The sequence below is a fragment of the Lontra canadensis genome, unplaced genomic scaffold, assembly GCF_010015895.1.
Source record: "Lontra canadensis isolate GAN:19392208 unplaced genomic scaffold, GSC_riverotter_1.0 scaffold38, whole genome shotgun sequence".
Lineage (NCBI taxonomy): Eukaryota > Metazoa > Chordata > Mammalia > Carnivora > Mustelidae > Lontra > Lontra canadensis.
The window spans coordinates 17690735-17705423 of record NW_022631032.1 but is presented as its reverse complement, the minus strand read 5'-3'; the positions used below and the strand labels follow the sequence as shown (position 1 = coordinate 17705423).

The 14689-nt window shown below is 39.8% G+C and overlaps 1 protein-coding gene across 5 annotated transcripts; it reads left to right on the top strand.

The window, feature by feature from the left end:
- Positions 1–6: 6 nt before the first annotated feature.
- Positions 7–14247, top strand: METTL6 (methyltransferase like 6). Of its 5 annotated transcripts, none has more exons than XM_032869737.1 (6): positions 7–95; positions 870–1280; positions 2120–2254; positions 8023–8193; positions 11827–11968; positions 13874–14247. In XM_032869737.1, exons 2-6 carry the CDS (start codon positions 1056–1058, stop codon positions 14053–14055), a joined length of 855 nt encoding a protein of 284 aa, XP_032725628.1. In that variant the 5' UTR covers positions 7–95; positions 870–1055; the 3' UTR covers positions 14056–14247. The 5 variants fall into 5 exon arrangements, with proteins under 5 accessions (XP_032725628.1, XP_032725624.1, XP_032725627.1 ...); XM_032869733.1 differs by having other exon boundaries at positions 9–117; XM_032869736.1 differs by having other exon boundaries at positions 12–101.
- Positions 14248–14689: the final 442 nt, after the last annotated feature.

Below are 14689 nucleotides of genomic sequence, written 5' to 3'. Positions count from 1 at the left end.
CCAGGAGGGTTTGTCCCCGCGCCGCGGCTTCCCGAGTCGGCTTCCGAGGCCGGGGCCGGGCTGAGGGCTGAGTGTGTCCGGTCCTGCCCGTCCAGGTGAATGTAAGAACTGATGACGGTGAGCCCGAGCGCGGCGAACTAGTTGAACACGGGTCTAAGAGCCAGGGTGGCCGGCTCTGCGCGGGCCCTGGCGGCCGGGGCTGCCTCGTTCTCCCAAGCGCTCTGAGCCCGACGGATCCTGCCCTGCGCGTCATTGGCCTCTTCTCCTTCACGCATTAATGGAGAAGCAAGAGCCTTAGCCTCTGGGAAGAGACGCCCACTCTGGTTCGTGAGACAGCTTCTTGGGAGTGCGATCAGAGACGCAGGTCCCCGGGCTTAGCTCCTAATTCTCCTCCTCTCCCCACCCCACCTCCAAAGTGAGTGTCTGATTCTTGGGAAACGATAATCCCACTTGACCACCCATCCCCAGATCAGGGAGCTCTCGTGGTTGTAAGTCGCCCCTTTCACGGGCCCCGAAAATAGATTCGTTTTCTCCCCAAGGTTTCTCAGTCAGTTCTTGGGCGTGTCTTTTTTATATCGGATTAGTTCGTGGTGTCACAGTATTTCTGTAATAAAGAGGATTAAGTTTCTAATAGTTGATATAGTAGTTGACTTGTTCTGGTTTGAACTACAGTTCGGTGCGTGAGAGCGCTGGTCACTGAAGGTGAGCTCTCTGAAGGTAGGCACTATGTATGTCTTCGTCTTTGTGACCGACCTCTTGTGTAATGGGCCTGGTTTAGTGTAGAGTCAGCGTCTAGTAAATGGTGAATTGAACTGTTTGGTGGAAGAACTGTTTTAGAACCACTAACCCAGGGTCTCAAAAACTTCTAGAACCAGGAACCGGAACCACCTCCTTTTTCTTGCAAAGCAACCGATGCTGCCTGAGGCTTGAACCCAGCCTGAGAAACCACATCTGAAAAACCCTGCCTGTGTCTGCAGTATCAGCTTGAATTCCTCAGGTTATTCTGGGATGGAGACTCTTCAGCAGTGTTAAATATTTTACCATAAATCTAGGAGATGGCTTCTTTGCAAAGGAAAGGGCTGCAGGCAAGGATTCTTAGCTCTGAAGAAGAGGAGAAACTGAAAAGAGATCAGGCTTTGGTGTCTGATTTTAAGCAGCAAAAACTGGAAAAAGAGGCTCAGAAGAACTGGGACCTTTTTTACAAAAGAAATAGTACTAACTTCTTCAAAGATAGACACTGGACCACCAGAGAGTTTGAGGAGCTCAGATCATGTAGAGAGGTAAGCTAATCTGCAACTTATTTGAGTTGTTTTTCATTTAAAATGTGAAGAGGAACATTGGGGAGGGTATGTGCTATGGTGAGTGCTGTGAAGTGTGTAAGCCTGACGATTCACAGACCTGTACCCCTAGGGCAAATAATACATTATATGTTAATTTAAAAAAAATTTTTAAATGTAAACAGGAGTGTTTATTGCGTTCCAGAGGGGAATGTGAGGTAGAAAATTTACAAAGCTTGTCAAAATGCTTTGTTCCTTAGAAATACACTATTTGGTTTCAAGTAGCTTTAGCAGTTTCTGGGTTATATAATTCATAGGAAAGAGAGCTTTAGTAGATATTTTCTACTTCTTAAATTCAGTCTGAAAGTCGTAAATGTTAATTTCATACTGGGTGACTTCAGTGACAGATAGCTTCAGGATAAAGATGATCAACACTTTACTGTGGCCCTTTTTTAGAACTTTAAATGTGCTCTCTAATTTAAGCCTTGTAAAAACACTGTTGAGGTAGGCATCATGATTATTTCCACTTGCCGGTGAAAGTGAAGCACAAAGCTGTTTAAGTGATTTGGCCAGTGATAGAACACAGGTTGGGGGAGGAGATTCCAGAGCAAGCAGTTTAGTCCCAGAGCCTGTTTTCTTAGCCTTTATGCTTCCCAATGTTGGTGACAAGTGAGGTGTCAGTATTAACTTTAGGTTATCAGTTCATTTGTTTACTGTCGATGGGGGCGCAGGGTGGGGGCAGACACCTTGTCTCTCCTGTTATGAGAGGTATTCTTAGAGTACACTTTGTTTCTTTGTGATGCAAATGTAGCATGTTACGACTTTGGGTCCTCTTTCCTTAGTTTGAAGATCAAAAATTGACTATACTTGAAGCTGGCTGTGGTGTTGGGAACTGTTTATTCCCACTTTTAGAAGAAGATCTGAATATCTTTGCCTATGCCTGTGATTTTTCTCCAAGAGCCGTTGAATACGTCAAGGTTGGTGCTCCATCCATGTGTTCTGTTGTGTTGCTATTTTCTTAGATTTTTCTGACCTCCCACCTTTCTACTCATATGCCTAATTCCTGTCCTCTCTTTGAAGCTAACCAGCTGTGATCACCATGAATATGGTTTTCCTGATCACATACATATATAGTACCGGCAAAAACATAGCTTTTTTCAGAAAAGTAGAGTTACCAAAATGACACCCAGATTTACTGATTGCCAACATTTTGCCACATTTGCTTTATACACTTATTTCTTTGCTGAACTATTTTAAAAAGATTTTACTTATTTATTTGTTTAGAGATGGAAAGAAGGATAACATGCCCACACAAGTGTAGGGAGGGACAGAGGAAGAGAGAGAGCTTTTTATTTATGTTTTAAAAGATTTTATTTATTTATTTGAGAGAGAGAGACTGCAAGAGAGGGAATACAAGCAGGGGGAGTGGGAGAGAGAGAAGCAGGCTTCCCGCCAAGCTGGGAGACCAATATGGGCCTCGATCCCAGGATGCTGGGATCACAACCTGAGCTGAAGGCAAAGGCTTAACCCACTGAGCCACCCAGGTGCCCCAGAGAGAGAACTTTTTAAACAAGACTCTGTGCTGAGTGCAGAGCACCACAAAGGGCTTGATCTCAATGATCCTAGGTCATGATCTGAGCGAAATCAAGAGTTGGACGCCTGACTGAGCCACCCAGGTGCCTCTGCTGAACTATTTTAAAGTAAAGTAGAGATGTCAGGACACTTCCCTCCTAAATATGTCTCCAAACATACTCAAAAAAATAAGGACTTTTTCCTAGGTATCTTTTTTTTTTAATTATTTTATTTTATTTTATTTTATTTTTCCAGTGTTCCGAGATTCATTGTTTATGCACCACACTCAGTGCTCCATGCCATATGTGTCTTATAGCTGCATTTAGTCAAGGACTACATCTTGTACTTCTTAATGTACCTTAAATCTCCTTAGTCTAAAACGTTCCTGCCCTTGACCTTTTCCCCACTGGCACTGAGTTTTTGGAGAGCAAGCCATTTTCTGTAATGCGGTCCCACATTCCAAACTGGTCTGATTGTTAATTCATATCATTGTTCAACTTGTTTCTTTATCACCTGTATTTCCTGTAAACTAGAAGTTAGATTTAAATCAGGTAAAATATTTTTGGCAAAAATACTGTATAGGTGATGTTGTATCTTTGATACTGCATCTTGTCTGGAGGCATTCATGTCTGATAACCCCACTATAAGTGATGCTTTAGTGTTGATCATTGGGTTAAGGTAGTAACTACCTAATTCCTACCTAAAAGGTAGCTTCCTAAGGGGTACAAATATTTATCTTTTGCCATTAACAAATATGTGGGGGATACTTTTTCAAATACTTAATTTTCCATCAACCTTTCATAGTTTTAGCATCCATTAGAAGTTTTGTTGTTGTTTTTTAAGATTTTGTTTATGTACTTACTTTAGAGAGAAAGAAAGTTTGCAGGGGGGTTTGTGGGCAGAGGCAGATGTGGAAGGAGAGGAACATGCTAACTCCAATTGAGCATGGAGCCAAGTGTGGTACTGATCCCAAAAACCCCAAGATCATGACCTGAGCTGAAATCAAAGAGTTGGACAATGAACCCACTGAGCCACACAGGCTCCCCTAGAAGTTTTATTAATAATAGTATCACATTGTACTGTAACTTGCTTTCTTCACTCACATCATATCTTAGTACATGTAGGTCTACCATATTTTATGTGTTGTAGTATTCCATAGGATGGATATACTATAACAGTTACCTGTTGGTATTTGTTTAAATCACTTCTAATTTTTTACTCTTACAAATAGAGTTAATGTAATCAGCATTATGCACTGCTCTCCAAAACACGTGTGTATACTTTTCTCTATGGTAATGGAAGAATTCCTTGGAGAGAAAGCATACACATTTAAATTTTAATGTTTCATATATGTTTTTTAAAATTTAATATATAGATTTTAACATATAGCTACCATTCTAGCTACGCCCTCACCATTTCTTTTTTAAAGATTTTATTTATTTGACAGCAAAAGAGAGCATGCACGCAGGAGTTGTGGGGGGCTCAGAGTGATGGGGGGCATGGAGGCAGAGAAGAAGCAGGTTCTCCACTGAGCAGGGAGTGGGGGAGGAAGTAGGACTCAGTCCCCCCTGAGATCATAACCTGAGCTATAGGCAGATGCTTAACCTACTGAGCAGTTCAGGTACCCTTGCTCTCACCATTTCATATCAGTTTTTTTATATCTCCCAATCTTATGGGCAAAAAGTAATATTTCATATTTTAATGTTTATTTCTTATATATGTAACTAGGCATTAATTTTTCTTGTGATCGTGAGTTCTTTTATTCCACATATATTTATCGAGAGCCTCATATGTGCCAGTTTAAGGGGATTAAGTAGTAAACAAAACGCTGAGATTAAATAGTAAACAAAATACAAAAGAACCGCAGGTGGGGTTTGCATTATACAATGAATTGTCTCTTCATAACCTGTGCTCACTTTTCTGTCATTTTCTTATCTTTATGGTGTATTCTGAATATTGTTAGATTTTTTTGCAAACATTTCTAGTTAGCATTTATGGTATTGTCTTTTTTTTTTTTAAGATTTTATTTATTTGACACAGAGAGATCACAAGTAGGCAGAGAGGCAGGCAGAGAGAGAGAGAAGCAGGCTCCCTGCTGAGCAGAAAGCCTGATGCGGGAGATCCCAGGACCCTGAGATCATGACCTGAGCTGAAGGCAGAGGCTTAACCTGCTGAGCCACCCAGGTGCCCTATGGTATTGTCTTTTGATAGAATTTAAATTATGTGCAAATTTATTAATCTTTTCCTTTCAAGGTTCTAAGCTTTTATGTCTTGTTTGGGAGTTTTGTAACTATGTGTGTGTGTGTGTGTGTATATATATATATATATATATATTTTTTTTTTTTTAAGTTTTGGTTATGTTTTTTAATTAATCTGGAAAAAAATTTTGGCCACTATTTCTTCAGCTCTGTTCTCTTTTCTTCTAAGATTCATTACATATATGTTAAACTATTTGCTATTGTCCCACAGCTCTCGGATGGTGTTTTGATGTTTTGTTTTGTTTTTTAATTTTTTTTCTCTTTGTATTTTCAGTTTGTATAATTTCTTTCATCCTGTCATCAAGTTCACGGTTTCCTTCTAGGCAGTAAGCTTTGATGAACCTTTAGGCAGCATTCATTTTTGTTACTGTGTTTCTTATTTTTAGTATGTCTAATTGATTCTTTTTGTAGTTTCTATTTCTCTGCTGAAATTACCTATCTGATCTTGAATTTTATCTTTTTCATTAGAGCCTTTAATATTAATCACAGTTATTTTAAATCCTCAAACTTCAGTTCCTGTATTGATGTCATATTTGAGTCTGATTCTGATTATTGCTTTATCTCTTCAGACTCTCTTTTCTTGCCTTTTGGTATGCCTTGTAGTCTTTTGCTGAAAGCCAGATATGTTAGATAGGGCAGTGGGATACTGAGGTAATAAGGATTTGTAATAACCTAGACAGGAGTTGAGCTGTGTTTGAAATCTACTGTTGCTATAGTTACCCGTGAGGTTTATTGTTGTTATGGACACCAGAGACTTCAGACTTCTCTGGTGACTTGGTTCATGTCTCCCCTTTTGGCTTTGGGTCTTCTCATTATACTGTTCCTTGTAAAGAGCCAGTCTCTCACAGCTTTCCTAGCTGCAATCCACTGTTGTTATTAGCACTGGACACTTGTTGGTAAGGTGTGGGAGAAGAGATTATTATCCGATTCTCAGTTTCTGAACTGCGTAGTGGGCCTGTGTCCCAGCATGTGATCTTCACAAGTATGTCTGCTGCTCCACGGCTAGAGCTTTTCTCTCCCTTCCCTCCATCAGGAGGTATATACCTGTATCCTCCTTTCTGGTGTTGAGGTCATTCTCCCTTCAGATTAAGACTAGGTTTGGGGTGCCTGGCTGGCTTAGTTGGAAGAGCATACAACTCCTGATCCTGGGATTGTGAGCTGGAGCCCAATATTGGGTGTAGAGATTACTTAAAAAAATAAAAAAACAACAACAAAAAAACCCACCAACTTAGAAAAAAAGATTAAAACTGGGTCTGAGCAGAGTATTTTCCTTCCCCCAGTGGCATTCTATCAGTACCTTAAGGCTGTAGGCCTCAGATGACCTTTCCCCTGCATTTTAAGTCTTCTTCCTTAAAGGAGATGAGAAAGGCCATCCTCTTAGCAAGCCCCATGCTGTCCCCAGAGGAAACACCTATAAGAGGATGGGAACACCTCTGTTACTTCAGCCCCCAGGGACTTCACACTATAACAGCCACACTCAGTCTCCAGCGGTTTACCAAATTTCTAGTTTTATCTTTCCAGTGGGGAGGCCTCAGGGAAACAAATGCCTAGGTTCTGTCTCACCCAGAAGGCACTTCTCTGTCTCCATATTTTAGGATGGCTAGTGGTTCTTTGGCCTCTGTTCTTTAATGGGTTCACCAAAATGTCATTACTTTGCTGTCTGTCCATTTTTTTTCTTACTGTAAGGATGGGAGCTACATTTTTATACCGCTGTATATCTTTGAACTGAAACCAGAAGACCTTTAATTAATCTGGGTAACCAATCATGCTTTAACACAAGTGTGATACTAGTTGTTCAAACACAATAAATTGAATAAGAAATTCATTTTCCTTTCCTGATAATTGCCACCTTTATTATCTATGTTTTTTGATATACTTGTCATCTTTGTCATGTGTCTTTTGTCATACGCAATACTAAATTCCTCTATATAGAGGGGCTCTGTGTTGTGAACTCTCTTCTGTCTCAGTGATTTATTTGTCCCCATTCTCAAACCTTACTGTTTTAGTACTACATTTTGTAGTAAGTTTTGATGTCAGGAGTGTACCTCCTCCTTCAATTAGTTTAAAAGTTTTTTTGCCTCCAGATGAATTAAATTTGTCTTGTCAAGTTTCTAGAAATCTACTGGGATTCTGTTGAGATCGTATTGGATTTAGAAGTGGAATTATAGGTGGAATTGACATCATTTCAGTATTGAATCTACCCATCCATTACCTTTGTGTTTATTCGAGTCCTTATTTATACTACAGAAAAGATTAATATTTTTTTATAATGCTCTTGTAACACCTTACACTTTATGATACTCTTTCTTTATGATACTCTTATGTATTATCTTTTATTGTAATGCTCTTAAACCCACCATCCACCATGTACAGGAACACAGTTGTGGCAAAGGAAAAGAAAAGAAAAGTTAGGTTTACTTAGCTTGCTGCCTCAAGGGAAAATATGCCCAAAGAACTGTGGGAGCATCTTCATGAGTAGATTTGGAAGGACTTGTGAGAGGATTTAAAAAAAAAAAAAAAAAAAAATAGATTTGTAGAAGGTGATTCAAAGGAGGATTAAAGAAGAAATAGGTCAGTTTGCACTTAATCATCCCTTTAGAAATATGTACTTCTAAAATGATCAGCTTTGAATATGTGATAGTTTGTGTCCTCTCCTCAGTTAAAGGTGATTTGTTAAAATGAAATCTTGCCCCTCATAGCGATATTGTCTACTACATGCTTTAGTGTACAAATGCTACATTACTCAGTTTTACCCAGTAACAAAGTGATATTTGATTTTTGTGCAACAGTGCACTAGTGGAAATAGGATCTCTTTTTATTTTTTTCCATTGAATCTCCTTTTGATGCTGTATTTTTCTGTGTGTGTCAACATGGATGTTGCATTAAAATTCCTTTACTTTCTCCCTCTTCTCTAGCAAAATCCTTTATACAACGCAGAAAGATGCAAGGTATTCCAGTGTGATCTAACCAAAGATGACCTTCTGGAACATGTGCCCCCAGAGTCTGTGGATGTTGTCTTGTTGATATTTGTACTGTCTGCTGTTCACCCTGATAAGATGCACCTTGTCTTAAAAAATATTTACCAGGTTAGTGATTTGGAGCCTAGAGGTTGGACATCCTGATATTTTTGCTTACCTCCCTTCTGAGGCTCATGCCTAGATTTACAGAGTCTCCTCATTCTCACTATGGGTAGGCCATGTAGTCAGTATATGGCAGGAAAAATAGTTTCCTCAGGGGACAGTCTGTTAGCATAAGAATCTGAATTCTGAAGAGGTGGATACCAGTGATTTCACTGATAAAGGGTTTCAGGGACTGGGAGAAGTTTGAGACAGGGAGAGAATAAGGAGTATTTAGAACTTTATGGGGATGAGAGGACCTACTGTCAGTACTTCCTTTCACGATTACAGGGAGGTCCTAATCAGCTCAAAAAGACAACAAAAAAAGATGGAGAAAAAAACAAGGATGAGAGACAAAACTCATTATTTGTAGATAATGTAATTGTCTGACTAGAAAATATTGAAAGACTATGAAAGTGTAAGATGAATATAATGTACTTATAAAACGTACTGAGCTATATACCTAAAAAAGAGTAACATGCATTGTGCAATTTTACTTTTCCATTTAGTATTATACATTTTATTAATTTTTTTGTTTGGCTGTTTTGGGGTTTTTTGGTAGGGTGTTCCATTCCCCCCGCCCCCGCCAAGGAGATTGACAAACTGATTCTAAGTTTACTTGAAAGAACAAAGGGTCAGAACACTCCTGACAAAGAATGAGATGGGAGAGATTGATACCCTACCAGATATACCAGATATAAGGACTTACTGTTGCAGTGATTAAGACAGAATAGTGTTGGCAGAGGGACAAATTGAATGTGATAGCTTAAAAATCCATGCATAAATAGAAATTTGCTGTATGATGGAGGTGACGATGAAGATCACTGGGAAAAGAAGGACTGTTGAGTGAGTGGCTACTGGGACCACTGAGTGTCCATGCAGGAGAGAATGAGATTACCCTCCTCACATCCTCCACAAAAGTCATTTTCAGGTGTATTAAAGACTTAAATGGAAAAGATAAAAGTTTAAGCCTTTCAGAAGAAAATATAGGAAAGTATCTTTATGACCTCCGAGTGGGGAAAAATTTCTCAAGACCCGAAGCATTCTAAGCATAAATATGATTATAATAAAAGTAGGAGTTTCTGTTCTTCAAAAGACAATATTATACAAAGGAATTTAAAAACAACTTGGGAAAAGTAATTTGAAGTCCGTAGAACTGATGAAAGATTAGTATCCAGAATTCCTGTGTAAGAAAAGGAAACAAATTAATAGAAGAGTGGCAGACATGAATAGTTGTTTTATTGAAGAGAACACACCTACGAAAAGATAACCTCAGTAACCCAGGAAATGTAAAATAAAACCCCAGTGAGACTCTGTTAGATTTGCCAGAATTAAGTCTGACAAAGCCAAGTGTTGTTGAGGATATGCCTATTCTTGATTTAAATGAAAACATATACTATCTATATTTTAATAGTAATGAAGTGTTAATATATATTTTTTTAATTGAGATGATCTGTCTCAATCCACACTTGTCCCCTGACCCTCATTGTAATCTTTCTTTAGTAGCAAATTCCATTTCAGCAATCCTTTCTATTTTTACCCCTAATAGAAATCTTTTTTCTGCTGATGTGGAATGAGTTCACAGCCTAGTGGATTGCCGGCTCTCTGCCTCATGCATAGTGACTGGCTCCTTGATTTGAAATCGTGTGCTTCATCAGGAAATTACCAGAAGGAGAAGCGATCTCTCAGCCTCTGACAATAATAAGACAGACACCCTTGGGGCAGCTCTGAAGCCTTGCATGAGCAACCACAGTAATAAGCTGTTTTAAGGTAGATGTGATTACTGTAGAGTGTTGACACCAGAGAATTTGTTAAACTACGTAAGTTTAAACTGAAAGATAACCTTCCGTCGTTTTGGAATAGAATAATGAAGTAAAAATAGACAAAATTCTCTCACCAGGAGACCTGGGTATTTGCCAATGCCACCAACTTGCCTTGAAACCTCAGGCAAGTCACTTTGACTCTGAGCCTTACTTGCTGTAAAGCAGGTGTAACAGACCTGCCCTACCCTACTTTCTGGGGGTGTTTGGAGAGTGAGGAAACATAACAGTGAGAAATTCCTGGTTAGCTATACAGCACCAGGATTAAAGGAGGCATTAGTATCAAACTTTTTTACCCACAGGAAAACTCAGGGATGAAATTACTTGCTCAAGGTCATTCAGCTAGTTATGGAAGAACAGGAATATGAATCCAGATTTCCAAATTCCTGAGTGAGTGCTCTTTCCACTCTCCCTGTAGCCCTTTCTTCATTCTATAATTAAGAATAAGTCTTTTTCATATAAATTAAATTTTTCAGAATTTTCTTGGCAACTATTCACATTTTTTAAAATTTAGCATCTCGGACTAAGCTAAGGTAGGTTGTATTTATCCAGGAGGCTCTTTATGGACAATATTTAAAACGCATGCTTGCATTGATAGAATTTACTAAATGAGGAAATCTGCAGCACACTTGGAAGTATTAGGGACAGTCTTTCCTACTCTGTTCAGAAGAGGAAGTACATCAAACTGCATCAAAAATCTGTTGTAATAGTATATGTCATGTCTTAAAAATCATCTTACTGATGTAATGAATCAGAATAAGATTCTGTAAAGTCCTCTCTTCCTTGGTAGTGTTAATGTAGCTTGAAGGAATTCTCACATAAAAAGCAAATGTCATAATGTGTACCCCTTTTCATTCTGAAAAGCATATGGTGTTTGCTTTGTAAGTTAGAGGTGGTTGTACCTACATCCTGCTGAAGCCACCTCCCAGTTTTTGAGACACCTATCTCTGAAAGGCTTTAGTGAGGGACTCCCAGCTGGGCCTGCCACTGATCCCCTTCCCTGCACTACTGCACTGGCCTGAGGGTGTTCTACCAAGAAGCACAGTGCAAGAGAAGAATACTCAGTTACCCCTCCCCCCATAGCCTCTCTTTTTTGTCAGTAGTTTGGATGGAATTGGAAATAACACGTCCCCCTACACCTGTCCAGGTCCAGGGCTAAAAGATGTCTCTGGTCTACTTTGTGCTGCCTTTTGACCCAAATGTGAGTCTTGACTCCCCCACTTAGTGGCCTCTGTGAATCATGGACAAATCACTTACCTGGTGTCTATTTCCTCATCTCACATGAGGCTAATAGTCCTTCCTCCCTCCTGTCAGAGAAACTGCAGAGTGCTGTCAACTATTATTAGCATGGTGGGCACGCTCTGCATAATTTTAGCACAGTGGACCCCATCTGAGACTCAGAATGAGGAAAGCCAACAAGAAGCCGTAAGAAGACGAAATGACATATTTTTTTAAAGAGACAGTTTGCCTGCAGGGTCATATACTAGGAGATGGTTAATAAAATGTTGGGAGAACATGCTTTAAAGAAGATAAGTCTATTTTCATTTAATGTCATTAACATTTTAATTCTGTGACACTAGACCTTGTAAGTGCTGAGAAGTATTTCTGCAATGTATGGGGCCCTGCAGGTGTTGCTATATCTTTAGGAGGCCCTTTTTCCTTCATACTATGGATAGTTCAGTCTGGTTCCTTGTAGGTTATTTTGATCCCTAAACAGTCAGATTTTATTTTAAGTTTTATTGAGCCATCAATATGTTAAGTGCCACCTGCTTTTGTTTCATAGGTATTAAAACCAGGCAAAAGCGTCTTGTTTCGGGACTATGGGCTGTATGATCATGCCATGCTCAGGTTTAGAGCTGGCAGCAAACTTGGAGAAAACTTCTACGCTAGACAAGATGGAACCAGATCATATTTTTTTACTGATGGTAAGTTTAATGAAATTTGCTTTTATTTCTGCATTATTCATTACATGCATTATCACTGTGGTCCTGGTTGGGGTGGGCGCGGCATTGCAGAGCACACATGCACAGGGTCCTGGCTGGATCCATCTCCAGCACACACCACTCACCCAGCACCTGGGATGACAGGGACACAGCTCTCACCATGGTGCGCTCACAAGCCTCCTCTGGTGATGGTGTCCTGTTAGCGAGCCTGGGTTAATGGACTGGCTCTGACATGCCACGTGTATGCCCTATCAGGAACTGTGCTGGAAAAGGCGGAGGGCAAAGCAGGATTTTCACATTGTTCAGTCACAAAACAAGTAGGACAGGGGCCCCTGGCTGGCTTATTTGGAAGAGCATGCAACTCTTGATCTCAGGGTTATGAGTTCAAGCCCCATGTTGGGTGTAGAGATTACGTAAAAAAAAAAAAAAAAAAAAAGTAGGGCACCTGGGTGGCTCAGTCGTTAAGTGTCTGCCTTCACCTCAGATCACGATCTCCGGGTCCTGGGATGGAGGCCCACATCAGACTCGCTGCTCAGTGGGAAGCCTGCTTTGCCCTCTTCCAGTCCCCCTGCGTATGCTCCCTCTCTATCTCTCTCTATCTCTCTCTCTGTGTCAAATAAAACAAAAAAAACAAAAAAAAACTTAAAAAAAAATAAATAAACTTGGAAATACACACAGAAGAAGGATTGTATAATGTCTGGAAATTCTCTTCCCAGGTCACAAAGGCAAGAAATCTTTGTCTTTGTCTGTAAAGGTGTTAAGTACACAAATTTGCTATAAAGGGGTCTTTCAGAAGTCATTTTGATAAAAACATCAAAACACTGATCACCATTTCAGTCTTAATACTTGGTATTTTGAGCCTGCGTAGTGATTTGGACCATAAAATACATATCTTCTTAAACTCTATTTTTATAAACATTTACATGTCTTGAAATGAAATATTCCTCTGGGTTTAGAATGAAATAAAAAATGAGTGATTACCATTAAAATAACTCCACAAAGTCACAAAAATGTCAGGTGAAAATTAAAAATTTGTTTTAATGTTTCTGATTCATGAAATCTGAGCCAACCAATTGCAGGTAATTGAGAAGATGCAGTGATGTCTGCGGAGTGCTTTGGAGCACATTCTGCAGAGTAATGCTCTTACTAGGAGTATTTTTGTCACATAGCCATTCTATTTGTTTCATTTAACATGTAGTGATGGATTATTGGGGTTAAATTATTGAGGTTGAATAAAGTCACAAAAGTGTCGGGTTTCCCCACTCTGGTCACAGCTGTTCCTCCGTCATGTTCAGATAGATGAGGTGTTTGATGTAAACACATTGAACACATGAAGACTACGTATAAATATAGCCAGTTTGGAATTGTGTTTCTTTTTACTTGGACTTCTGTATTTGGGGTCTTATAATAAGAGGGTAAGGTGGCCATACTGCAGGTTGTCCTTAAACTTTTCTGATTAACTTATTTAGTTGAGGGTTTCAATTTGGGTGCAAGAAGACAAGTAGCAGTGTATCACTTTCCAAAACAACTCCTATAAATTTTAGCATGGGAGCTTTTTTTACATTAAAAAAAAACAAAAAAACAAAAAAAAAAAACCCAAAAAGTCCACCTGGGTGGCTCAGTGGGTTAAAGCCTCTGCCTTTGGCTCAGGTCATGGTCCCAGGGTCCTGGGATCGGGTCCCATGTCCAGCTCTGCTTAGCAGGGAGCCTGCTTCCCCCTCCCCCCGCCGCCTGCCTCTCTGCCTACATGTGATCTCTGTCTGTCAAATAAATAGAATCTTTAAAAAAAAAAAATTCCTTCCATCACCCCTGCCCTCCTCTTTACCACTGCAGAGCAAATGTAGTAGTATCAAGACTGTGAGCATTGTTGATCTGCTTGCCTTACAGAATTCCTGGCTCGGCTCTTTATGGACACAGGTTATGAAGAAGTGGTGAATGAGTACGTGTTTCGTGAAACTGTGAACAAAAAAGAAGGCCTGTGTGTGCCAAGAGTTTTCCTTCAGAGCAAATTCCGAAAGTGTCCTAAGAACCCATCTCCTGTGACCCTGGGCCTGGATCCCAAGTCCTGACTTTTCACGAGGTTGACGTTTATGCCTCCCCTCGTAGAGGAAAGCTTAAAGTCACACTTTATTTTGGATATTTTTATATTTTTTTAAATGAGGATGTGTAATTTTTATATTAAAAAGTAGCAGATGTCTTGTGTGTGTTTTATAGAAATGCAAATAAAATTGCCAGGCCTGAAAAGTAAAGGAAGTTTTATGGTATGATGTAACGAAGCCATGCTCTCTGACTAAAATTCCACGAAGGAGAAAGCATAAGCACTTAGAGATCCTTGCTGTCAGTCCTGTGATTCGGTAAGTATGTCTCTAGGCAGCATGTCAGGCAACCCTGTGGGAAAATGAGGTCAAATAGACTAAAATAACACATCTAAGTATATTTTTAGCCTGAAGGATTGTTCTCTTTTGTTCTCTTCCCAGTGTCTCTCATTTGCCCATTTCTCCCCGCTTCAGTTCATTTATGTGCCTCTTCAAGACCAGAGTTTCACAAATGCAGCTTTTCCTAGGACTTAAGAACCCACCATGGCTCCCTGCCTAATTCCTGAAAGGACAGTCCTACCCCTTAAAGGAGGGACTGCAGAGTTTTCACTTGGAATATTTAAAGTTGGCCTGTAAGCTACTATCTACCTTGGACACTGAGCAAGGT

Bases quoted from the DNA above. Each gene is read 5' to 3' on its own strand.
- METTL6 (XM_032869737.1), top strand. From the start codon at position 1,056: ATGGCTTCTTTGCAAAGGAAAGGGCTGCAGGCAAGGATTCTTAGCTCT. The intron at 2,255-8,022 runs GTTGGTGCTCCA...CCTCTTCTCTAG, and splicing joins GAGCCGTTGAATACGTCAAG to CAAAATCCTTTATACAACGC. The intron at 8,194-11,826 runs GTTAGTGATTTG...TTTGTTTCATAG, and splicing joins TCTTAAAAAATATTTACCAG to GTATTAAAACCAGGCAAAAG.